The 27716-nt window shown below is 40.1% G+C and overlaps 1 protein-coding gene and 1 long non-coding RNA gene across 2 annotated transcripts in view; one reads left to right on the top strand and one right to left on the bottom strand.

Moving 5' to 3' along the window:
• ARHGEF18 (Rho/Rac guanine nucleotide exchange factor 18) overlaps window positions 1–27716 on the bottom strand; it is a 75182-nt gene that overhangs the window by 25395 nt on the left and 22071 nt on the right. The window contains exons 11-12 of the mRNA XM_087952537.1: window positions 10542–10609; window positions 7241–7304 (exon numbers count right to left, since the gene is read on the bottom strand). Of these exons, the coding sequence (XP_087808663.1) occupies window positions 7241–7304; window positions 10542–10609 (132 nt within the window). The remainder of the gene's footprint in view (window positions 1–7240; window positions 7305–10541; window positions 10610–27716) is intronic.
• On the top strand, window positions 15555–18373 carry LOC148133511 (uncharacterized). Its single transcript, XR_015747421.1, has 3 exons — window positions 15555–15752; window positions 17517–17569; window positions 17872–18373. It is a non-coding gene; the product is annotated as an uncharacterized LOC148133511 (long non-coding RNA).

Below are 27716 nucleotides of genomic sequence, written 5' to 3' on the forward strand. Positions count from 1 at the left end.
CAGCAGCTCTGAGGGAGCTGGCATGACTGACTTGCTGCTGTCATTGCCCTTGGAGTTAACATTTCCCATGTTTACAAAGTGGCTGCAAAATTGCCTGTGCCTGCTTCACTTTATATATATTATCACCGTGTCTAGAGATGTAAAAGCTGTCACTCCACAACACTGTTATTGGTCAATCAGCAAGCAGATCAGAAAGGGAGAAAATCAGTCCCTACTGTGTCCTCAATCGAACATGGAAATTGCAAAGTATCTTTTTTAGCAAACAGAGAGAAAGCGTACCAATCAAAAATTTACAGAAACATAACTGTTCTCACTTTTCAACGGAAGAGAGAAAATGATTGGCATAGAAGCAAGATTTATCTGAGTCAGAAAAAGCGGCAGAAACACGCTCACAGTTGTTGTTGCTTCTCTCCTACCTGCTTGTTGGTTCAAGTACCACAATATATAACACTATGCACATGGGGTCCTAAACTAATAAATTAATCAGATCTAATGACCAAGGCATGCATTCTCTAAGCAGATTCATTTTGGAGAATTTCTTTTAAAAAAAAAAAGAAATGTAAAGATTATTTATTAGTATTATAACTTGTATGAGCCAATTCTCAGTATTTGTCATTATTATTCCCACTACTGTACATTCAGAAAGTGTGCTGTAACCCTTGTTTTATCTATACATACGACACAAGACACCAAACTATTTTTAATCTATATATAAGACACTCAGACACCAAACCCTGTAGAACAGGGGTGTCCAACCTTAGCAACTTTAAGACTTGTGGACTTCAACTCCCAGAATTGAAGTTGAAGTCCACAAGTCTTAAAGTTGCCAAGGTTGGACACCCCTGCTGTAGAACCAATTTTTTTTTAAAAAAGAAATGTAAAGATTATTTATTAGTATTATAACTTGTATGAGCCAATTCTCAGTATTTGTCATTATTATTCCCACTACTGTACATTCAGAAAGTGTGCTGTAACCCTTGTTTTATCTATACATAACGACACAAGACACCAAACTATTTTTAATCTATATATAAGACACTCAGACACCAAACCCTGTAGAACAGGGGTGTCCAACCTTGGCAACTTTAAGACTTGTGGACTTCAAGTCCCAGAATTCCTCAGCCAGCAAAGCTGTAGAACCAAAGTAGCCATTTGGCCTTCCACAGAAATACATGCTTTGTGTCAAGATGTTTCTGTTGTTGTGGTTGCAAAACCAAGACAGAAGCAGAAGGGCTAAAAGATGGGGAGGAGGTCTATTGGCTTCCAGGAATTAGTGGCAGGAAAATATGCTCATCTTACTATCCTCCCATCTGATACCCTCACTGATACCAACGTGCCTTGAAGACTGACAAGGCGCTCACCAAAATATCAACAGAAATATTCCGTGGCAAGTTTTGGCTGGAATAATCAAGCTGATGACTTTCCCCTGCCTGCTCTGCAAAACCAGTTGTTCATTTTATACCCTACTTTTGTATCCCCAAAAAATAGACAAGGGAACGAAAACAGAACACAACTAGCAGTCTCAAAGGTGCTTTCTTTCAAAAGGCAACTGGACGTTCTTGTTTTGCTAGAACATGTTTCGCTTCTCATCCAAGAAGCTTCTTCAGTTGTGACCGAATGGTGGAGAATGGAAGGGTTTATATTCCTTGCAGTCATGAAGTTCAAGTCATGCAGTGAAGAATATAAATCCTTCCGTTCTCCATCATCCAATCGGAACTGAAGAAGCTTCTTGGATGAGAAGCAAAACGTCTTCTAGCAAAAGAAGAAAGTCCAATTGCCTTTTGAAAGAAAGTGGCTTTAGAACAGGGGTGGGCAAACTACGGCCCGCGGGCCACATCCGGCCCGTTGGTCTTTTAATCCGCCCGCCAAGATTGGTACAGAATTAAGGTTTGATGTGAATGATTGCATTCATTTGATTTTGACTTGTAATGACAGGCATTTTGACACCAGGTGGTGGCCCGTCTGTCAAATTTTAAAAGTCAATGAGGCCCCCGAGCCAAAAAGTTTGCCCACCCCTGCTTTAGAATAACCATGTCCTGCATGACTGAGAATCTCCATAGACAGCACAACTAGCACTAACAAAGCTCACTAAAATTATGACGCCTAACACGCATCCATCAGTATAATAAAAACTAGACAGGGGGATTGTGTGTATATTCATATTTGATGGTTTTAATGTTTCTTTATGCTGTAAGCTGCCCATCTTGTTTCACAGCAAATAATCAAACAAACAAGATGCACGCACACCTGCACATACTGTAGGAAGTTTTATTCCTCCCTCATCTGCCTCCTCTCTTCCAAATTCTTCTCTTTTTCAGTCCCTTGGTCATTTTCCTCTTAAGTGAACTAAACTAGACTAAACTGGTAGTTTCCAAACTACTAGAGAAAAAGATTATAGACGGTGAAAAATTTGAAGGATATATCAGGAAGAATTGCCAGAGAAGATGAAATACAGCTAAAATTCTCCCAGAAAGTATCTCAGAACGTATAAAAATATGGAACTATGTAGTTTATTGGAATGATTGCAGCTCAAGTCTCAAAAGACATCCGATTGCCTCTTTGCCTCTTGCACTAAGAAGCCACATCCAGGTAATACAGCTTGATATATGGGGCTAGCTAAGGGTTCACACGCAGTTCAGATGCTTTTGCGAGAAGCCAAATTCAGTCATTGCCTAATGAAACTTCTACATTGGTCCAAAAAGGGCATTAGGAGTGGCTGAAATCAGCTGCCCATAAGCACTCGCTCTTGCAACCTATCCTTCATTCCCATCCTTCCTCAGCTTAAAGTACAGTACCCCCTTTCTGGATCACTGGATTGAATTGGGAGCTCCTTCGCGAACCAGATTTATGTCTCGGAGACATACTTCAATTCTGAATAATTCCCCAAAGGCACGCTGCTTTATTTCAGATCTTCCAAGGAGCAGAGACATTTTTCCCTTTCTCCAGCTTCCAGCCCCCCTCTCCTCTCCTCCCCTCTCCTCTCCTCTCCCCCTTTGAATGTCCTCGAAATGGACTGAGGAATATGAGAAACTGTGCTCTGCATTCAATTAGCACAACCTGCACACTGCTGAGAACTACTATTGATCACTGCTCCCCTCTTCCCACATAATAGATCACTGTGATATTCAACCAAAAGGCTGAAGCAAATATTCACGCCACATACACACACACCCCTTGCTCCTCTTTTTAAACTTCCAAAACTCAACCAGACCCAGACTGGGGGCTGTAAAAGGGCAGCCACTTTGTTTTTGCCTCAGTGGGAGAAATGTCTGAAGCATCAAAAATATCCAACCCCAAAATTGTATCTGATCTGTAAGATAAAGAAGCTTCTTCTGACATAACCCTCAATCATCCCTCCTAAGTTCTCACAAGAACACTATTTCTTTAAAAAAAAAAAAGCCCATTTTTAATCTGTACAAGTATGGCAACACCCACCCATCCCATTATAACAAATATACTTGCCAAAAGCTCTCAAGTTGGACACCAACTTTCTTGGGTCAGATTATACATCCTCAAGATCAGGGGTGTCAAACTCAAGGCCCGCTGAGTGCTTAGATCTGGCCCACAGGACCGGCCCTGCCAGTGAAAGCAGCGAAAGCTCCATTTTCACTGGCAGAGGGTTGCAGGAGGCAATCGTAGCTGGAAACGGAGCTTGGGAGCCCATTTTCACTGGCAGAGCGCTCGGGCCACCACAGGCTCCCCCAACACAAGTGATGTTGAGCTGGCCACGCCTACCCCAGCCCCCCCAAAGGGCGCAGGCGCCCCTCCCAAGTTCTGTTTTTGCTGCCAGAGGTTGTAGGAAGCCATTGCAGCTGGAAATAGAGGTTGGGAGCCCGTTTTCGCTGGCAGAGCGCTCGGGCCACCACAGACACTCCCAACACAAGTGATGTCAAGCTGGCCACGCCCACCCCAGCCCCGAGGTGAAACACAACCCTGATGCGGCCTTCAATGAAATTGAGTTTGACACCCCTGCTCAAGGTTATATATTATTAGGTCATGCCCTAATGGGTTGACATAGGACAGCAGCTCAGACGAATTAGTGTGTACCCTAAACTTAAAATATAAAGTATTATTAATGCAAAATGAAAGGCACCTCCATGCTAATATTTCTTTTTCCTGATTTTCTACCTAGAATCTCCTGTGGTCTTCCTTCAGGAAGGAAGACCACAGGAGATTCTAGGTAGAAAATCAGGAAAAAGAAATATCAAAATCATCAGAGAGTTGGAAAGGAAGACATTATTATTATTACATTATTATTTAATAGTTAGAAAATACATACATACATACATATATACCAGTTTATATATGGAAATATTAATAGTATGTACTATAGCATAATTAGAAGGTATCCAAAGTGCTTTATCTAAAATATTTAAAATATGATATTAACAGAAAAATATTAGCAATGCTCCCAGAGTTTGTAGAATATCTAACTGCAATAAACTACAACCCTTCGTAACTTCATACAGGAAAGATGCACAAATATATCTACTCCCAGTATGGTCTCCTACTCAATACATGGAGGAAATGTAGCAATCATTGTCTATGAGACAAAGTACTGCCTTGTGGATAGCTGGGTCAAAATCCATGTGCATTATATTGGGCCTTAAGGAGAGGAAGGGATTGCTGCTGATATACTAATCACCCCACTTCTCGGGTGAGAATACATATCCTCAATAAATATGTAAATATATATTATAAACAAGCATAATATAAATGAATAATATCAAATTTAATTAATTATATTATCAAACAGTCAAGGAAGAAAAGCATGCACAGTCAAGTCAAGAACTGTAGTATTTTAACTGATGCAAGTTAAAAATTGGAACTAATTGAATGTACAGGAAACAAAAAATAAATGTGGAAATAATGTAATAAAAACACAAACAGAATGCTGACATGGTCAGTTACTACAAAAAAATTAAGGGAAAAATGGTTAAAGAGTAGACCATACAAGCTTCTGCAAAAAAACTGCACAGCTATAAATAATGACATAACCCAGTCACGAAAATGATTCACTGGAACTTCTATAAAAATTACCATTTGCCAGTAACGAAAAATTGATGGGAACATATAGTTGAAAAAGTAGTCGAAAATGAGCAGGGTAAAATATTGTGGTTCAGTTGGTCCTCAACTTACAACAGTTCATTTAGTGACTGTTCAAAGTTACAACACTGAAAAATGCAACTTATGATCATTTTTCAGTTACGATATTTCCAGCATCCCCATGATCATGCGATCAAAATTCAGACAATTGGCAACTGGTTCATATTTATGACAGTTGCAAGCAAAGTCAATGGGGAAGCCAGATGCACTTAACAACTGTGACGGGTTACTAACTTATCAACTGCAGTGATTCACTTAACAACTGTGACAAGAAAAGTCAAATAGTGTGGTAAAACTCACTTAACAAATGAAATTTTGGGCTCAATTATGATTGTACATTGAGGTCTACCTGTATTTCCAATACAAACTGATAATCTTGGTGTACAATGCATCAAATTTAACTGTGGTTGAAAATAAGAAAGTGTGGATAATTGATGTGGTAATACCAGAGGACAGCAAAATAGAAGATAAAGAACTGGAGGATCACAAAATATTAAGATCTGCAAATTGAAGTTGAAAGATTATGGCATAAACTGGTAGTGGTGATCCCAGTGATTATCAACACACTGGGCTCCACATCAAAATCTTGGATGGCACTTAGAAAATCTGCACATTGACAAAATTTCCATCTGTCTATAACTGTGATGGCGAACCTATGGCACGTGTGCCACACTTACCTCCCTGGGCATGCGTGCACCTCACAGCTATTTTTTTTCAGTTGGTTTGAGGCTTTTTTTCAGCCTCCCAGAGGCTTGGAAAAAGCCTCTACAAGGCTTTTCAGGCCAAATTATAGGCCTGTTTCATCACTTCCTGTAATACCCCTGCATGTGCAGGGGGCATGGGGAGGGGGGGCACATTGCATTCTGAGTGCTGGCATGCGAGTTTGTGCATGCTGGCACGTGCACAATTTTTGGCACAGGAGCCCAAAAAAGGTTAGCCACCACTGGTTTATAACAAGAGGCCACACTGCTGTAATCAGCATATATATTATGTTGACAAATTACAACATAGCAATAGCACTTAGACTTATATATCACTTTATAGTGATAGTTTTTTTTTTTTTTACAAAAAAAGCAGTTTAGAGTCAGCCTATTGCTCCCAACAATTTGGGTCCTTATTTTACCCACCTCGGAAGGATAGAAGGCTGAGTCAACCTTGAGCCTGGTGGGATTTGATCTGCCAAATTGCAGTAAGAGTAGTTTACAGTACTGCACTCTAACCACTGCGCCACCGAGGCTCCTTTTTGCTAGGTTCTTGGGAAGAACCAGATGTAAATCCAGGATGTCAAACCGACTTAGGAACTTTAAGACTTGTGGGCTTCAACTCATATAATTCCCTAGCCAAGATGAGGAATTCTGGAAGTTGAAGTCCACAACTCTTAGAGTTGCTAAGGTTGGAAACCCCTGGTGTAAATGAAGGCCACTACCAATTAAAGAAATGGCAGCTGTGATTTCATGTTGTTGTATATAATAGTTTATTAAATGTATATAAGCCACCTGACTCTCACACATTCTCAAAAGCTCCTCAGAGATGGCACTGACAGCAAAGACTGGTTTCAGCAGGATGCATTTATTAAAAAGTAATACAGAAATAAAATCTAAGACCCTAAGTAAATCATATTTCCAATTTGCACCACATCTTCAGGAGATGCTTCTTTGCTTTTCTCGTAGCTTCTTTTGCCAGTTTAATTTTGGAGAATATTTAAGATAGTGGCCTAAATACTGTATATAATAAGCTCTGTCCACAGGCACAATTTAATAAAAGCAGACGATCCAGGTATATTCTTCAATTTCACAGTTACAGAATAACCAATCAATGAAAAACCAGCAGCTTATTGATTTTCTCACTGCTCTGCGGTTGTTGCTCCCTTCCTACCCCGCTTTTTGTTTTAAAAAAGTTTCACAGCACAATAAAAAACATCAAGATGCACAAGGACAGTAGATTGGCTAAAGAACATTCTAGACTTTTTGCCAAGCAGGACAGAGTAGCTGCTCCACTCTTTTGGGCAGCATTCTACAAACTGTACCCCGCAATGCTTAAACTCTATGGGTTTTAATAATGTATTTTTCAAAGACACAGTACTAAGCCTTCCATATTCAAAACCAGAACAAGAAAAAAAAATTTTTATACAAACCTGGGTTGGCACTCTGGAGTAAACTAGGGGGGGAGCCTGAGGGCCGGAGTTGCGAATCCCTTTGCTATAAGAAAAAGAGACGAGACACGAAGAATCACATATACTTCAGCTCCAGGCCAAAACTGTTTAGTTTCCACAGAGCAACAACTCTGAAGCAAGCCCCAATTCCCTGAATTCAAAGCTTTCAGCTCCCTCATCTGAACTTAAAACACTCTGATTTAGCAGGACAGCCATATAAATAAAAACCTAACTGTACTCTTAATACTCTTAAACAAAGAACAGTGAAGACTGAATGAGAGTTTCAAATATCCACAGGAACTTTGATGTTTATATCTTAGATTCTCAATTACCCAATGGAAACTTATTATTGTAAAGAATAAGGAAGGTGACCTGATTGGAAATATGCAAGAATCGTTACCTGGGGGAAAGGGACAGAAACGTTTTAAAGTCCAGAGCAACATTTGGAAAAGGCTTGTGTGATTTACTGATGCGAGTGGACTTTTAATGATTACTTTGCTCAGCACTATTCAATGTTACAACAGCACTGAAAATGTAACTTTACAACCAATCCTTGCACTTATGCCTATTGCAACATGCTCCATAGTCATGCAAGGGAAATATGAACACTCCACAGCTAGCTTCCAACAAGCAGAGTTAATGGAGAAGCTAGCAGTAAAATTGTAAATCATGGTTACATGGTATCTCACTTCTTGACCACAGGTGATTGGCTTAATAACCATGGTGGAAGTGAGGTTGTAAGCCCAGCCCACTGCGGTCAAATGATGTTCTGCTTAATGACCGAATTGCTTAGCTATGGAGTTGCCAGTCCCAATTATGGTGGTTAAAGGAGGACTACCTGTATAAAAATAGAGGAGGCAGTCCCCAGATTAAGAACAAGTTCCATTCCTAAATATGCCTTTATCTTTGAATTTGTAGGTAAGTAAGAACATGTACTTACAAACAGATTGACTATTACAAATAGTCCTTGACTTATGGCTGTAATTGAGCCCAATATTTCTGTTGCTAAGCGAGACATCTGTTAAGTGAGTTTTGCTCCATTTTGCAACCTTTCTTGTCACTGCGGTTATTGAGTTAGTAACAAGGTTATTAAGCGAATCTGGCTTCCCCATTGACTTTGCTTGTCAGAAGGTCGCAAAAAGTTATCATATGAACCTGGAACATTGTAACCATCATAAATATGTGCCTGTTGCCAAGTGTCTGAATGACTGTGTGACTGTGGGAAAGGCTGCAACAGTCGTAAGTGTGAAAAATGGTCATAAGTCACTTTTTTCAGTGCCATTGTAACTTCAAACAATAATTAATGGTTGTAAGCCAAGGGCTACCTATACTACAAAAGGCAGGTGACATCCACCTTCCTCGAGCCAACGAAATGTTGAAGCCGCATAATGTTTTTGTGAAACACGAAAATAGGCCATATATTCCAATCGTAGGGCTCCAGTGTGAAATCCTGGCGTGACTTCAGCAGTTCACCGGCTCAAGGAAGGAGAAGGCCTTCTGCCATGTTTAGTAATAGGCAGCCCATTCATAAGTACCCACTGTCTGTAAATCAGACCGTCTTAATCTGGGGATGATCAATCTTGCAAAATTCTGTTATTACAGCCAATCTCAATAAATTGGGTTTTTTGGGGAAGGGACTGGGGGCGGTTGATTTCCTAATCTGGTCTACCTAGAAGGGTTGACAATTATAAAAGGAATACTGGTCTTTAAGTAAGTGTTTGGTGTGTCTTTGATATATATTTTTTAATTTGCAAATAAAGCACTACTTTTCTGGAAATTGTGTTCTTCACAGATCCATTTAAACTCTGTTAAATCCCTCTAAATACCTGCACATTGTGAGATCTTCTACTAAGTTCCAATAATTCAACAATTATGTACAATTATGAAATTGCCATATTAATCTAATGCCATAAACTTTATCTAGCAGAATCAATGTTCAGGAAAAGAATTATCTGGAAGGACATAAGTTTCTCTATCCTGCTTCAAGGTTTAAAACGCTCTTTAACAAAACAACTAACCCTCTCACCCTCCCCAGTTTTAACTAAATGGAAAATAAATATTCCCCAGTACAGGTGGTCTTCGACTTATGACCACAATTGAGCACAAAATTTTTGCTGCTAAGAAAGGCAGGTGTTGAGTTTCACCCCATTTTATGACTTTTTGCCGTAAGCAAATCACTGCAATTAAGTGAATCATATAGACATTAAATTTGGTTTTCTCCAATGATTTTGCTTGTCAGAAGCCAGTGAGGAAGGTCATCACATGACTCCAGGACAGTGCCACTGTCATAAATACATACCAGTTGCTAAGTGACAGAACCTTAATCATGTGACCAAGGGGATGCTACAATGGTCATAATTGTGAAAAGTGGTCATAAGTCACTTTTTTTTAGTACCGTTGTAATTTTGAACAGTCACTAAGTGAATGGTTGTAAGTCAAGGACTACTGGTACAGTCAAGTTTTAAAAGATTTAATCAAATATTCTTCTTTTGTTTTGTGCATCAATTGGTCGAACAATAATATTCTCCATTTTTTTTTCCTTCAGGGACACTAGCAGTATATCTTTGAGAAATAAAACTAACAATCTGGTAGCAAGTGATAGAAAAGGAACCTCTCTGCCTCAGCAATTTAAAAGATGCTCGTGGTCATCTACCAATACTGAGCAAGATAAACTATTAGCCTGTTTTGATCCTGTTAATCAGAACTTCTTTTTTAGAATGATTCAGGAAGGAGTCATACAATTAACTCATTTTTAAAAATTCTGCTTCCACCCTCGGCTATTAATGGAATATAATTATTATTTATCTTTACCTAAAATTAATTGATTGGCTCATTTCAAGTCATTTACTCCTGTTCGCAAACATTCAACAACAACAACATTCGGATAGATAATGCTGTACTCTAACTTTAAAAATAAACAATTATGTCTTTTAACACAAATTGGAATAACCAGCAGCTTGCCTTCAGAAGTTGTGGGTCCTCCATCACTGGAGGTTTTTAAGAAGAGACTGGACAACCACTTGTCTAAAATGGTATAGAGTCTCCTGCTGAGCAGGGGTTGGACTAGAATTCTGTTATTCTGTTAATAACAGCTGTATCAGAACTTGTTTGTATCAGAATCCAAAAAAGCAGCCTATACATTATGAAACACTTCGATATAAATTATAGACCTAGGCTGCTTGTCTAATTTTTATCTGTATTGTGAACCACTTTGAGCTATAAGAAATAAAAATGCTACAGAAGTAAATAAATGTGTGTGTATGAGTCAGATGGCACAATTTACCTTGAATCTGCTGTTGCCACATTCAGGCAGGAGATTCTTGCAGTTTTTGTGAACATTTACTGCACAATCTGAAGAGGAAAGAAAAAGAAAATTGAGATCATTTTTCATATATGTTCACTGACACTCATATGTGATTACCCTAAGGTCAACAGTATCTTTAAAAGATTATAGAATGATGGTCCTACAGAAAAAAACACCAATATGGCACATGCAAACCAATAGGATGCTGAGGATTCCATGGGCTGCACTTACAGATATGCATGTTAAAATGTGTTGCAAATCCTCAGACATCTTTTCCCATAGTCATTTTTTAGGATCAAGTAACCATGCAATCCCAAGTGAAGATATAGCTTGCTTTAAAGAGTTACACCTGTCACAGGAACACTCTGTGTGCCCAAATGACCTTTGTTCCTTTGCACAGCCCTATTAAAGAGTACACCATCAAAGTTGACACCAGCCAGAGTGTAGAAAAACTCAAAGTAGTAGTGCAAGATCGGAAGAGGTGGAGAGACCAGGCCCATAGAATTGCCAAGAGTCAGGCACGACTAAATGGATAACATCATCCCCATCATTAAAGAGTAACTAGTCAGGAAAGCTCATCTCCCTCCAACCAATTAGCCCAAACCCTCCTTCAATATATATACACCGCTTAGAGAGGGCTATAAAAGACTTATATAAAGCAGTATATAAGTCTTAAATTCTATTGCTATACTACACTGTAAGGCGGTCAGCAGAATTCTTTTAATACACATTTTACCTATTGAAGTATTCTTCTAAACACATGAAACTGTTCTAGACTGGATTCAGACCATGGGTCCTTCCAACTTATTCTCACTAATTGTAGTTCGCCCCTAATCTAAGTCAAGCAATTTATTTGGAAATACCAGAGTTTAAAACTAGGATCTCCTCCGTGTAAAATTGGTGCTTCACCAGTACTCAAACCGTGTCTTTTCAAACCTCTATAAGGGGCTGGAATTATCACAAAATTCTATTGGCTGTTGTAGCATGATGTCAAGTGAGCTCTCTCCCCTAGTTTTCACATGCTGATCAAGGAGCAGCAAGGAGCAGCAGCAGAAGCTGCGGGAGTGGGGTTGGCAAGACTGAAAAAGGCCACCTGAAATAGTTTATGCATTGTCTGAACAATATTACACCCCAATACTAACTCTGCTGTAACCGGCAATTGAATACCCAGTCTGCAGGGCAGATAAAAGGACTTTTCCGGACCACAGATTGACAAATTTTGAAGCAAAGTTCCTAACCTCGATGTTCAAGACCAATCCATATAGAACTAGAATGATCCAGATACACACATATCCTGTTAGGAACCACTGCCTTTAACACAGTTAAAGTTGGTTTTTGCTTCTCTGGATTTGGCTCAGTTGCCAAACGCTGGCTGAATCCCGCCCTCTCCTGCAATAGACGTCAAGTTCGGAGGCTACAGTTTCCAAGACAAATCGAACCAGATTACATAATTCACACACGATATAGCCCCGTAAACGGCAGCCCTTTCACACTCCAGAAACCGCACACCGCGTCCTTGCAACGAACAGGCTGAACTGGCTAAGAAGTGAACAACTTAAGACTCAGCTTTGTTAGAAGAATTGTTTGGGCCGCAGCACCAGGAAGCAAAGATTTCTGCTAAACTCAAGAGCCTCCTCTACTCCGGAGCTATTTGAATAGAGGGAAAATGTACAGCACCTGATTAAAAAAAAAAAAACTTATCTGGCTGAGATCATCATTTTTGTGTAAGCATAAGAGAAAATCAAAAGCTGCTTCTTAGTGATTTCTGCTTGGAGGAAAATTTTCCTTGCCCCGAAGACGTTAAGCAACGAGACATTTACACACCTGGAATCAATGTAAGCAAAAGCACCTGGTTACAGACATGGAAAAAGTCTTCATTCCTCCCCACCATGAACTATCAATATGTAACGCTGCTGTTCCACCCTTTAGTTCAATAATGACAGCACTTATTAGGTGACACTGCACCACCTGCCGAAGGAAATACCAGGGTTTGCCCGGAATGGACTCTGTGGACACCACCTTTCTTACACTTCCTTTAAATCTTTTCACAAAAATAGTCATTTTATGTTGCCTTCTCTTTGGGCTGAAATCCAACTTTATCACATATCACTTAAACAGGTAGTCCTCGACTTACCACAGTTTGTTTAGTGACTGTTCAGAATTGCAACAGCCCTGAAAAAAGTGACTTATGACCATTTGTCACAGTTACGATAAGATAGATCGTAAAATGGGACAAAATTGACTTAACAAATCTCTCACTTGACAACAGAAAAGTTGGGCTCAATTGTGGCCACACATTGGGGACTGCCTGTATTCTTCCTTGTCCTCTGCCCCTCATCGAAACCCTTTGAGATCCGTATCTGACCGTTCACTTCTACTGTGCTACAGCGCTGAGCACACAGGTGAGATCCTGTAAAGAGCTGAAGCGGCAACAGAAAGACCAAATGGCAGCTGAAGCCCAACCTCTCAAGGCCTGCCAGGCAACCTAAGTCTTCAAATGTCTCCCAGAGTAGAGGTCCTTCAACTTCTCTTCCCAACAACTTCTCCTTCAGCTTCTACTTCTGACCCAGCCAGGAAAATGACTTGAAAGAAGTACAGAACGAGACACCAGGAACAAAAATAACTAGAGTGACCTCCCCTGAAAGGTATTTGAAGTATCTAGGAAGTGGAAATGCTGAAAAGCAGAAACCAACCGGTCTTGTCTCAAAGCTCTGTTCTGCCTGCCTTCTGAATTGTTTCAAAGGCAAATTTGCACGGCAGCCACGGGGATTCTGAAACCAAAGTCCCAACATTTTTGATAATTTTCCAGCTCCTGCAGCGCTTGAAGGCAGAGACTTTATCATACATGTCAAAACAGCTTGACCAAAAAAAAACCAAACCCCAAACAAACTCACACCTGAAATTTGTCCCTTGGGTTTATTCCAGTCCACAAGAAAAGCCTCTGAAAGCCTATTGCTAGGGTTTATAATTTCAGACGTGGTGTATTGAAATGAATGCAGGTAATCCTTGACTTATAACCATTCATTTAGCGACTGTTCAAAGCTACAACGGCACTGAAAAAAGTGACTTGTGACCGTTTTTCACATTTACAACCATTGCAGCATCTGCATGGTCACGTGTTCAAAATTCGATCACTTGGCAACTGTTTCATATTTACGACAACTGCAGTGTGTGTGTGTGTGGGGGGGGTGTCAGGTGATCATTTTGCAATCTTCTGACAAGCAAAATTAATGGGGAAGTCAGAATCACCTAACAATTGTGTTACTAACTTAACAGCTCCAGTGATTCACTTAACAACTGTTTTTAAAAAACAGGTTATTGGGACCAAAATATATTTAAGGATCTCTCTTTTTGTCAGCAGAAGCTAGAAAAAAACCAAATTAAGATCTCTAAAGGGACACATATTTATATCTCATAAAGAGTACCCCCATAACTCTGCAGCATTTAAAAAATACTTGTCATACTACATCCACCCAACCTTCCTTAATCAAGGATTAAGGAAATAAGCATGTACACATTCACTTTGTTTAGCATTATGTTTGTTTAGCCTTATGTTCAAAGGATAATTGTTCTTGTAATATAACAGAATTATAACTGAGGATTTGTTTTGGGCTCATGAAGAAACAAATTCAGATGTAACACTTTTTTTTTTGAGGGGCTGCCACAGAGAGGAAGGGGTCAATCTATTTTCTAAAGCACCTGTAGGCCAGACAAGGAACAATAGATGGAAACTGAACAAGGAGGAAATAAGGAGAAACTTTCTGAAAGTGAGAACAATCAACCAATGGAACAGCTTGCCCTCGGAAGTTGTGGGAGCGCCATCACTTGAGACTTTCAAGAGGAGATTGGACTGCCATTTGTCAGAAATGGTGTAGGGTCTCCCGCTTGGGCGGCGGCGGGGGGGGGGGGTTTGGACTACAAGGTCCCTTCCAACTCTGATTATCTGTTAAATTTTTTAAAGGACAGAAAATTCTTGGTTTCTTTAGCCGCTCCTGCTAACAGCAAGTCAAAGCTGTCTTTGAAAATTTTTATGATTTATCAGAAAATAAAATACAAAGGAAAATAAAAAATAGTGGAAAACTGAGGGAGAGAAAAAGGAAAGAAGAAAAAATGTCGAGTAGAGGGGGGAAAAAACAAGAAAAAAGCATTGACTTCTGACTCTTTAGAACAGTAGAAGATAATAACATTACCTTCAACTTTTTACTTTTACACAGTGATATATACTAGCCATTTCTACAACAACAAACATCTCATCAGCAAAACCAAAATCAAAGTTTCATATTTTTTTCATCCCAAGCACAAAATCCAGAAGCAATCTCCAAAGCAACAAGCCACAGAACTGAACCTGCAGCAAACCCTAGCCTACTTCCTCAAACTTTAACAACTGCTTATCTTATCTTACCTTTATGTATGAGCTGGACCCATACACTAACACAAAATCACTCTGTTAGAAACGTAACAGCATTGCAACATATCACAATCTCTTTTAAATGAAGGTTAAAAACAATATATTCAACTTCTGGTGGTGTTAAAAAAAAGGAGGAGGGGGACTTATAACCAATTATTGCAGCATCCCAACAGTCACACAATCAAAATTTGGATGCTGGCAAACCACCATGTTCTTACTATGGTTGCAGTGTCCAGGGCCGTGTAATCACCACTTGCAATCTTTCCAGTTAGCTTCTGACAAGCAAAGTCAAGGGTGGAAGCCAGATTCACTTAATAACTTTGTGATTCCACTTAACAACCATGGCAAAAGAGATCATAAAATTGTGGGGGGGGGGGGGAGTTTCCCATTCACTTAATCACAGCCTTGCTTAGCAATGGAAATTCTGGTCTAAATTGTGGCCATAAGTTAAGGACTCCCTGTAGTGTATTTTTTTCTTTTTCTTTTTAATCCTTGTAACCTGCCCAGCATTATTGACAAATGGGCAGCTCTAGAAATTTAGATGGTAAATAAATGATAAATAGAACCAGATCTCAAAGTTCAACCTGGCTATTAGGTGCAGTCTCTTTTTTTCAGCCAAATTATTTTGTAGAGAGAAGACAATGCAGGAGAAAAAATCCTTAAAAAGCTTTCAATCTGAGAAATATCAAGCACCAGACTCATCAAACAGAAAGACTTTTAGATATCTCTTTCCTATTTCACCTGACATGCAGTAATCCTGGTTATTTGAGTGGGATGGTGAAGTGAGACATGGATCCTCCTAATTTGACTGTTTGCGTGTTTGCATAGCCTTTCTTTCTCAACCTCCTTAAAGAGCAGCCTCGGGCTCTTTACACAAGCATGTTTTGGTGTTTGTTTGTTTTTGAGAGAGAGATTTTCTACACAGGCTTTCCCTGGTATCTATCTCATTCCTGTTGTATAAACACTGGGAGGGCATGTTTATAAAGTGAGATTAACAGGCATGAAAGCTTCGCTGCCTGAAAGGCATGCTGGGGGAAAAACAGGGTGTGCCAGGGCTAATGTCTCCATTTCCAGGTGAACCAAAAGTTAAAGCTCAAATACTGGTCTAGTTGTGGCACAGCTTCCTATGCAAAGTTTGTGGCTGAATGAGTCACAGGTAACTGGATTTCAATGTTCTGACCCCAGTGCATAACAGCTCATCTAATCTTACAGGATGCCTGAGAGCAGAAGGGGAAAACTTTATTATTATTTTTCAATATATTTATATCTGAGAGCTCCAGACAGCTTACATTAGGATCTCTTTTCATACCTCAGCAAACCTATTATAACATTCTGAAAGAATGACCCAAGTCACCAAAAGTGACAACAGCTGAAGTTGGATGTGAACCCACACTTCTCCAAATCCTAACCCAGCATTTTTGATCACCATATCACATTGGCTTGGAAAATCAGCCTGCTGCTGGGCACCCCTCCATAACAAACTCTAAACCTATCTTAACAAATAAGGCCCAGGGACAATTTTCAAAATATCTCCCTCCATACCAACTCAATATTCCTGTTTTAACACCTTATCATTGCCTACATATGAAAAGCTTCCCAGCTATCTTAGAAAAGTTATCCTTAAGCTGCCCCATAAGACTCACCTTGCAAATAAACCCACAACAAATTACAGTGTCACAAAACGATAAATCTTATGCCCAATGCTAAATTAGTCCTCTGTCTGTCTCTCTCCCCCCTTCTCTAATTGATTCTTGCTCAAGGCAATTACATGGTAATGCAGGTAATCGTTTCACTATTTCTCTTTGGGGGAACCTTTCAGCAATTTGACTTGTACTAAACACCTTAACTAGGTTAGGACCTTATTTAATTAGATACAATACCACAGTTTAGTTCCAGCAGCTGACAGGCAATGGAAGCTCACAGCCATCAACAGTAATCCTGATTCAAATAATGCCTTCCATTAAACTCAACTGAAGGAAGGACAAATTAGAGACAGTTATAATCAAGAGATAGCATGCAGTACTCTGTAACACAGCTCAGGATCCAAACATAGCATGCAATCACCACTATAACTTAAGCCTTGTGCAAGAAGATCATAGTTTAAAGTACTTAGCATGAGTTTCTCTCCATCTCTGGAAGAACACTGTCCACAAGAATGCAGTTTGACATCAAAACTACTTAAGATGCATAAATTCTCCTTTTGTTGACTCCTGAAGCCCATTTCATCCACATTTAGAACTTATATATAGAAAAGGGTACACCATTCACAAAATAGGACCATTTTATGAAAAACCAAATATTTTCCACAACCTACACTGTACTAATGTGCTGCTGCCCTGAACTGAAAACTGAAAACAGACAGCTTGCTTCTTCACCCAAGTTGTTAATTTCACCCAGAGAATTGAAGAAAACAGGAAGCGGGATCCTAAGCAAGGGAAGAGAGAAATGTTTGTTGTAAAATGTTGCTGAGATAGATTCCATGTTTTCCTAAATCTTGTGAAAATATCATGCCTGTCTGAATGATGCACTATTCCTTTCCCCAACAGGTCAGAAGGAGCATTCATTCATACACAGACATGCTCTCTAGTATTAGTAAAAGGTAGGTCATATACACTGCCCCTGTATCCAGATAATATTTAGCAGAATAATAATTCAGATATACTGAGCAGTTACTCAGTGCAACTACTGCACAATGGAATTCCAGTGGAAGAAATGTCATGATTAAATTTCTTTAAGGTGCCAAAGCCTGAAGAAAACCTTCAGGAATGTAGCATTCTGGTTGCAGGATTTTTTTAAAAAAATTCCATTCTATTTCCTTTCTTACTCTCATAAACTAAGTCAAGGAATCATAAACTATCATTACTTATGACCTCACATTTCTCTCTCTTCTGTTCCTTACAGGCTGACTTCCTGCAGCTTTCGGACTATTGCTATTCCATATCTGCATATAATTCAAGTTCCAAAGATCTATCCCTATAACCAAAAGATCAATCAATCTTACTTATTACTTCATGAAATTGGCAACCAGACAAGTCAATCACCCAAAAGGGAAAGGTGTTACTAGAGAACTGCTGCTATGAGACATTGTACCTGGCTATCTGCTGTATCAAAGGAATCCCATAGGTCTTTCATTTTAGCAATCTTAAATATTTCTGTTTAATATTGGCCTTGATTTTGCCATATGAGAGGGGTTGCCTTTTTTGGAGGGGAAACAGAAATAGGGATTCATTTCTCTGGCTTCTCAAGTTACAAAAAGGAATCACTGAAGATCTGGCTTAGTCTTTTCTCAGAAAACCTGAATGGAGTTTGAATCTTTCCACCATTGCTGCAGAATATCAGAGGGCAGATTAGATGACTTCCCCATTGTGAGAGAAATAGATTGAAGAATAAAAGGAAAAACATGGCAGCAAGATTTATTTACTTGTAATACACTTAACTTTTATCCCAGAATTAAAATAACACGTTTTTCCACAGTAATTTTAGCAGCTGCAGTTGCAACTGGGTCTTCATATACAGGTGGTCCTAAGCTATGACAATTGAGCCCAAAATTTCTGTTGCTGACATTTGTTAAGCAAGCTTTGTTCCATTTTACCTTTCTTGCCACAGTTGTTAAGTGAACCATTGCAGTTGTTAAGTTAGTAACATGGTTGTTAAGTGAATCTGAATCTACCACTGACTTTGCTTGTCAGAAGGTCTCAAAATGATCGCATGGGCCGGGGACAGTGCAACTGTCATAAATACATGCCAGCTGCCAAGCACCTGAATTTTGATCACATGATCATGGGGATGCTGCAATGGTTGCGTGAAAAATTGTCATAAGTCAGTTTTTTCAGTGCTGTTGCCGCTAATGAAGGACTACTGTACTGCTATACGCTCTTCCCCTTCCTGCCATTTTTCTACCCTCACTTCAACTAAGGGATTTGTATCTTTAAGACCTTGATGTACATCAACTGATATCAAGACTTCCAAAAGATATACACGTGCCATCTTGTTCTTATGGCAGAGTCTAACAGGAAGCAGCTGTTAAACTTGCTGTATATGTTTAAGTTCCAAGAGCTTCTACTGAATGAGTAGGGAAAAGGGAGAGGCTAGGCAAACACATTTTTGCACATCTACCAGTGGAACTCGCAACAGGAAAGCCTTTCCCTCTCTTGTACCAAAGGTGCTTTTCCAAAAAGGCAACTGGATTTTCTTGGTATTTTCCCTTGGAAACATTTTGCTTCTCATCCAAGAAGCTTTTTGGCTGAGAAACAAAACGTTTTCAAGGGGGAAAAATCAAGCAAGTCCAGTTGTCTCTTGGAAAAACAACTTTTGGGCAACCATGACTTGGATGATTGAGAATCTCCGTAGACATATTTCCCTCCCTTAATAGAACCCAAGAGAACTACAAGCAAGCTATCTGCTCAAAGGATAAGAGTTTGTAGTGCTTATTCCTGCTTTTCCTTTCTACATAGTTTTCAGATATGATTACCATAAGGAAATCAGAAAGCCTGTTTTCAAAGATATGATGACGGGGAAATATCTTTAGGTATTCAGGTGTTAGTGAATATGCTTACTGCAAAAAAGTATGAAACCAATTGCCGTTGGCTTTGTATACACATACAGTAATAGTACAGCTGCAGACTAAAGGTCTTTGGCAACACAACCATGGATGTTCTGGCTATGGGTATTTGTGTACCTTTTGAATATTTTCTCAGTGGGTTGTTTGGGCCAATCTACCAATAGCAGCACCACCTTTCCTTTTCAGTTTATTATTACTGTGACAATTTTAATACTTCCCTTCTGCCAAAACCTTCATGGCAATATATGAGCAATCCAAACTGAATATTTAAATAATTGTAATAAAACATTTAGAAAGCCACTAAATATAAGAAGCCATTAAAAATGGTAGTCAATAAAATCTTGAAAGGGGGATTATTTAGTGTTGGCCAGAAATAGCTACCAGAAACAACACTGCCATCAACACCGAGAAGGCAAGCTCCTATAGCGCAAGCCCCATTCCTTTCTTGCACTGAAGAGCACCACACTTCAACACTGTATGTGTGTGTGTGTGTGTATATATATATTCAATATATATTCCATTCTATTGGTACAGTTCCCTTTTTCTAAGATCCCAAATCTATAGTGATTTCTTTTCCATTCTATTCAGTCATAGAATGAAGGAATTTTTCAATAGACTTTAAAAATAGCTCATGCTATGACCTTTTCATTGATAAGGGGGGAAATACTCTGCTGGTGCTTTGGGATTTTCTTGTACAAGGCTCATACAACAACCGGTAATTTACATCTATTTTAAAACACTACTGCACAATCCCATTTGTTGTTTAACTGGAGATGCAAGATGACTGAATGTGACAATTCTCTTAAAATATAGTACATAAAACTTCCCTAAGCTGAATCAGACTATTGAATCCCACTGTCATTCCAACTATACTGACTCTCTGGGAAGTTAGAGCCATCCTACCTAGTTACACAAGTCAGATAATGAATTGAATAGCCTTAAATTGTTAGGATTGGATCAGTATCTTCTCACAGTGACACTCAGAGAAGAACATTTCATTTTTTTAAACCCCAAGACCTTTTCAAGTATGCTGCTGTCCTATATTGGAAAAAGTACTCCATCACTTAACATATATAAAGCAGAGGTCCCCAAACTTGGCCACTTTAAAACTAGTAAACTTCAACTCCCAGAATTCTCCAGCCAGCTATGCTATGCTTGCTGGATAATTCTGGGATTTAAAGTCCACAAGTCTTAAAAGTTAAGTTTGGTAAAGGCATTTTATATCAAATCAAGATTGCCCATCCATTGGGCCAATTTGTCTCTGATGCTGCAACAGGAAGGGATTCTCCCGATTCCTTTAATAATTTTCACACCAGATATTCTCTTTTAAAACGGAAATGTTAATTTACTTGCAAAAACCATGGGCTCTTGGTTTATAGTCTATTTGTTGTGGCTCAAGGCAATTGTTTTTAAAGAGGTCCAGCAACCAATTGCACAAAGTCTTCCGAATGACAACCTGCTTTATATTCCTCTACCACATCATACGTGCACGCAACCTTTTCTCTCAAGTCAAAACGGAGAAACACGAAGGCGAAGTCCCTGAGCGTGGGAAGGAACCCAAAAATCATATATATATATACACATACATGAAGCAGTGTCAGGTTCCCAAGGTCTCCGCGAGAAGCCTCCCTTCACCCAGTACAAAGAGTTGAGTGGGGTTAAGGGTGGCTCATACTGACCTCTGACATCATCAAACGACACCTCGCCTCCTCTCTGGGGCCAGCCTACCCTGTAGGATTGTTGTCCTCGGCAGCAGATGTTGAAAGTCCTTCTCCTATTTCCCCCAAGAGGCCCGGCTCGGCTTCGCCTCCTCACTGAGGCGCTTCCTCTTTGGCCCCGCCCCCCCAGAGAATCAGCTAGACATATCGCGAGACCTGTTTAAAGCCCGCGAGATTCCAATTCTCCACACAACTCCAGTCATACCCTTCGTCCCAGGCCTTGAAGGGGAGAGTGAAGGCGGTGAGGTTGTTGCTGGGATGAAACAAGAAGAGGAGCCTTACAGGACATCTCGGGCGGCGTGAGAAAACCAAATCCCGCGATATAAAAAAAGGTAGAAAGTTACCTGCTGGCTCCGCCTCCGCCTAAAAGATCTCGCGAGATCTCGAGCGAGGCTTTCTAAAACTAGGCTTTTTAAACTCCCCGCCTTCTGGCTGAACTCCCAGCCCCGCCCCTTCAGGCGAACTCTAAAACCAAAGAGGTCAACTGCAAGGTCTCGCGAGATAGCGATTCCCTACGCTTCTCGCCCAAAAACTGGTTGCCTTGGTAACCGCGTCTCTCTAATCTTGGAGGGGGTTGTCTTTCTTGTGGTTAAGATAATACATTTTTTATCGGTGTAATTTATCATTAAAGGCTAAACATTTATTTTAAGGATTTTAAGTATCCACCAGTCATTAGGTTTTTTTTTTATGTCGGGCACCTTTGGAAGAAGAAAGTTATTTTTCCATGGCTTTTTTTTTTGGTAGCGGAGACAACGAAATAAAATATACATATGGTTTAATTTCTCCTTTCAGATCTTTTTTTTTAGCCCTCCAGTTTCCATCACATGAGATTTTCGGGGAGCAAAGCATGATATGCAACTTCTCCAAGAGGGACAGGGAAAGAGCTTAAAGGCTTTGTGGGGATCTGATGAGAACCTTTAAGGAAATTTAAAGTAATACAAGGAGTAGTACTATAAAATATAAAACAAGTTATGCGTAAAAGTATAGATGTAAAATTGCTGGTTTTGGGCTGCATAACTAACCATTATTTATTTACTTTGCCTAACTGAAGATGATAATATACATGTCTATAATAGAACACAATTTCTATCAAAACTTGATCATCTTTAAAATGACTTAGTTGATTCTGTTGCTTCATGTAATTGAGGCAATTATACTATTGCAATTGCAGTATGCTAGTCTAATTCACTAAGAGACTACTGCCTTGTTACCATATTAATCATCTATTATTTTTATTAATCATAGTTAATGATATTGCTGCCTGATTTTCATGAAAAAAGTATTTCTCAAGATCGGATTTGAATGCAATTTTACATGTAATTATTATCGTTTAACTTTCTTGCCTACATTATTTGTAGCCTAAACAGAAAACAAAGCAAAATTAAAAGGAAATACTATGGTACATTATTGTAGCTGACTAGAACATTATTTAAAATAAATTCAAAAAGTTTTACTAGTTGTTGTTGTTGTGTGTGTGTGTGTGTGTGTGTGTGTATATATATATATGTAGCATTCAGCTTTGTTCGGGTATTTTCCCACGTCATAGTAGTTGTGCTTTTAAAGTTGTAGCGACGTTTCGGCAGAATCTCATCTGCCATCATCAGGCTTTTGTATAGTGTTAGTCTGTGAGTTAGACTTTTACAGTGGTTTCAGATTTAAATTAGGGGCAGCCTATTGCTGTGCCAGAATGGTTTTTTCTTCATCCTGATTGGTTGAGAGTCTTGGTCTGTGTTTATTGGTCTTGGAGTTTGCTGTGTTCTGCTTCTAATATCTTCTGTCTGTTTTTTTGGCTCTTTTTGTATTTTGATTGGCTGGCAACATTGTGTTACTTTATTGGAGGCCTTTAGTGCAACTTGGTTTCTGGTAAATGGACGGCTATCATTAGTTAGGAAGCTGGGTTTCATCTGGGTGCCTGGTTGGGGTGTGTTTGAGCTGGAGGTATCAGGGGGGATCTGTTTGTGCCCAGGTGTTTGCCTGGCTTGGGGTGTGGAGATTTTTTTGTTTGTGAGTGCAGGCTTCCAAATGATTGACAGCCTGGTGGAATCATCTCTTCTGTTCATGCTTTCTGGTCTTTTTTCAATCTCTATGGCTTCTCTGATGATTCTGTGGCTGGGATTTTCTATAGTGGCTAGGGTTTTGGTGCCATTGAAGTTGATTCTATGACCTGTGGCTTCCATGTGTTGGACTAGTGAGGAAGTGTGTTCCAGCTTTTTGACTGCATTTTTGTGTTCATCCAGGCGGGTGCTTATTCTTCTATTGGTCTGTCCAATGTATGTGGCCGGGCATGATGCACAGGGGACTTCGTATATGCCTTGGTTTTCCAGGTCAATTTTGTCTTTGGGCTTTCTGAGGATGGCTGCTATTTTTCTGTCTGTTTTGAAGGCAGTCTTGATGTGGTGTCTGTATAGTATCTTACTAATTTTGTCTGTAGTGCCTCTTATGTAGGGCAGGACAGCTGTTCTATGGGTCTGTTCATCTTCTGGGTCTCTATTATGTCTCAGTGTGTTTTTGTGGATCAAGTTGGTGATTTTGCTTTTGTTTTCTGAGGTTCTCGCGGCCAGATCAAAACCTACGAGAAACTGGAAATTAAAAGAGCAGGAATACTATGTGACCTCCAATTCCTACGCAGCTGCAGAGACAACAATACTACACCAACCTGCTTCAAATTAACATTTCATCAAAGCACAGCAGCCACTAAACGTATCCTGAAAAGAACTGAAATGGCTCTACTAAGGAACTAGCTCCACAGTAAGAGATTCCAATTAGATCAGTTAAACAAAGATTTGCTAGCACTACACCTGGAATTGAGCAGCAAAATCCACCCTCTACTTTGGGACAAGATAAAACAACTCACAACTTGGAGAGCTGAATCTGCAAGCACTTACAAACAGGAAAAGCTCTTGAAAAAATTAAATAAATTAGAACATGACAAGAAAACCCCCAACAACTCACAACAACACCTGAAACAATTAGTGTACAATGTTTCCAACAGAGAATTCACCAAAACAGAAACAGAAGTCCTAACCAAAGGATTCAACTATGCTATAGCACCCCCAAAAATCCCCACAGAATCCATCATATGTGCAGTAGAATCCAGCCTAACTAAATTAAATACAGATGAAGCTGATAAAATAAGACACCAAGTTACCAACATCCTATGCACAAGCAAACCACCCAAAAGCAACTTGCAGCAAAATGAAATTAAAGCGCTACAAACCCTGAAAAGAGACAGCAGCATAATCATCCTCCCAGCAGATAAAGGGAATGCCACTGTAGTAATGGACAGAAAAGACTATGAAACAAAATTGACAGACCTACTCCAAGACTCCACATACAAACCCATAAACACAGACCCAACCACATATCTGGAAAAATTAACCAAGAAGAAAATTATAACCAGCCACATAAGCAAAGAGATCCAACACACGATCATACCCAGAGAGAAATCTTCCAGATGCCCCAAACTATACGGCCTCCCAAAAATACACAAAGAAGGCATACCTCTCAGACCCATAGTCAGCTCCAGAGGAGCACCACTACAAAACCTAGCTAAACACCTAGCAAAAGAGCTACAGCCCCATGCTGAAACAGCAGCTTCTCGTGTACAAAACTCATACCACTTCTTGGAAATGATCAAAGATCTACACGTGGAGCAAGAAGATCTGCTTGTAAGTTTTGACGTGGTTTCACTATTCACTCAAGTCCCGATAAAAGAGACCCTTGAAATCATCAAAAATAAATACCAACCAGCTAAACACCTCATGGAACTAACAGAACACTGCTTAACCAACACATATTTCATATACAAAGGACAAAGATACAAACAAATAGAAGGAGCCCCCATGGGATCACCACTGTCACCTGTCATTGCAAACCTGTTCATGGAAGAATTCGAATCCAGAGCCCTGGCCAATGCCATCCTCAAACCCAAACTATGGTTAAGATACATCGATGACACATTCGTGATTTGGCCCCATGGACAAGAAAACCTAAACAATTTCCTAACACACCTAAACAGCGCACACCCCAAAATCAAGTTCACCATGGAAACAGAAACAAACAAACAACTACCATTCCTAGATGTACTAATCTACAAAAAAAACAGATGGCACACTAGGACACACCATATACCAGAAGAAAACACACACCAACCGCTACCTCAACGCCCAATCCCACCACCACCCAGCACAGATAAACTCCGTGGCTAAAACACTAATTACTAGAACCAAACGCCTGGCAGACAAGACACACATTAAGACTGAACTATGCACCCTGACTAAAATATTGACAGCCAACGGCTTCCACAAAAGCAAAATCACCAACTTGATCCACAAAAACACACTGAGACATAATAGAGACCCAGAAGATGAACAGACCCATAGAACAGCTGTCCTGCCCTACATAAGAGGCACTACAGACAAAATTAGTAAGATACTATACAGACACCACATCAAGACTGCCTTCAAAACAGACAGAAAAATAGCAGCCATCCTCAGAAAGCCCAAAGACAAAATTGACCTGGAAAACCAAGGCATATACGAAGTCCCCTGTGCATCATGCCCGGCCACATACATTGGACAGACCAATAGAAGAATAAGCACCCGCCTGGATGAACACAAAAATGCAGTCAAAAAGCTGGAACACACTTCCTCACTAGTCCAACACATGGAAGCCACAGGTCATAGAATCAACTTCGATGGCACCAAAATCCCAGCCACAGAATCATCAGAGAAGCCATAGAGATTGAAAAAAGACCAGAAAGCATGAACAGAAGAGATGATTCCACCAGGCTGTCAATCATTTGGAAGCCTGCACTCACAAACAAAAAAATCTCCACACCCCAAGCCAGGCAAACACCTGGGCACAAACAGATCCCCCCTGATACCTCCAGCTCAAACACACCCCAACCAGGCACCCAGATGAAACCCAGCTTCCTAACTAATGATAGCCGTCCATTTACCCGAAGCCAAGCTGCACTAAAGGCCTCCAATAAAGTAACACAATGTTGCCAGCCAATCAAGATACAAAAAGAGCCAAAAAAACAGACAGAAGATATTAGAAGCAGAACACAGCAAACTCCAAGACCAATAAACACAGACCAAGACTCTCAACCAATCAGGATGAAGAAAAAACCATTCTGGCACAGCAATAGGCTGCCCCTAATTTAAATCTGAAACCACTGTAAAAGTCTAACTCACAGACGGACACAATACAGAAGCCTGATGATGGCAGATGAGATTCTGCTGAAACGTTGCTACAACTTTAAAAAGAACAACTACAATGACGTGGGAAAATACCCGAACAAAGCCGAAGGCCATACATGAAGTACCGCGAAAACTTAAGAAAACAAATATATATATATATATATATATATATATATATATATATATATATATATATATATATATGTTTTCTGAGGTTCTCGCGGTATTTGTATGTGGATCTTTGGTTATTCGGGTTCTCTCCCGCGTAAGATTCAAAGTATCTAGGCAACGTTTCGGCGAGGTCCCACTCGCCATCTTCAGGCTGGTGCTTTCGGCTTAGTGCCAGTGCAAGCAGTGTGTGACCGGAGCTGCCATCTCTCTATATATACAAGTGGTGGGGGATGGTGTGCTGGGCTGGTTGGCTGTGCTGCAGCCTCTTGATTGGTTGATGGAGTTGATGTTGGTATAATGGGCTGTGTAATGGCCTTTTGTTGTAGAGATATCCTGGATCTTGTGCTGTCATCTCCTGGGTCGTTAGCCTCTTGTGTTTTAACGGCTTGGGTAATGGGTTGTGTGATGGGCTTGTGACTCACACCCACACAGAAGATGAGACACGACCACAGACCAGAAGCCGCACTGCAGCTGCATCACTACCCACTTCAAACTCCTCTGAACCATACATGAAGCGAACTGACCCCCACCATGAAGATGTGGCACCACCACGAACTCAAGCCAAACGAACACAGACCCAGACCCCAAACTCAAAGCCATATTAAAAACCCAAAATGCTACATCACAGCCACCCGCTCAGGACATCACATCAGAAAACTCAAGAAATTACACCTCAAGAACTCAAGAAGTCACAACACAGCAAATGACCCAGGATATCACAGCACAAGACCAAGGATACCACAGCAATAAATCTCACAAGGTCATCACACAACCCATTACCCAAGCTGTTACTACACAGGAGGCTAATCGAAAAGAGATCAAAACACAAACGACCCAGGAGATTACAACGCAAGACCCAGGATACCACAACAAAAGAACTCACAAGCCCATCACACAACCCATTACCCAAGCCGTTAAAACACAAGAGGCTAACGACCCAGGAGATGACAGCACAAGATCCAGGATATCTCTACAACAAAAGGCCATTACACAGCCCATTATACCAACATCAACTCCATCAACCAATCAAGAGGCTGCAGCACAGCCAACCAGCCCAGCACACCATCCCCCACCACTTGTATATATAGAGAG

Source organism: Notechis scutatus, chromosome 1 (assembly GCF_049901735.1).
Source record: "Notechis scutatus isolate UNSWTSFEM ecotype Mainland chromosome 1, rNotScu1.2, whole genome shotgun sequence".
Classification (NCBI taxonomy): domain Eukaryota; kingdom Metazoa; phylum Chordata; class Lepidosauria; order Squamata; family Elapidae; genus Notechis; species Notechis scutatus.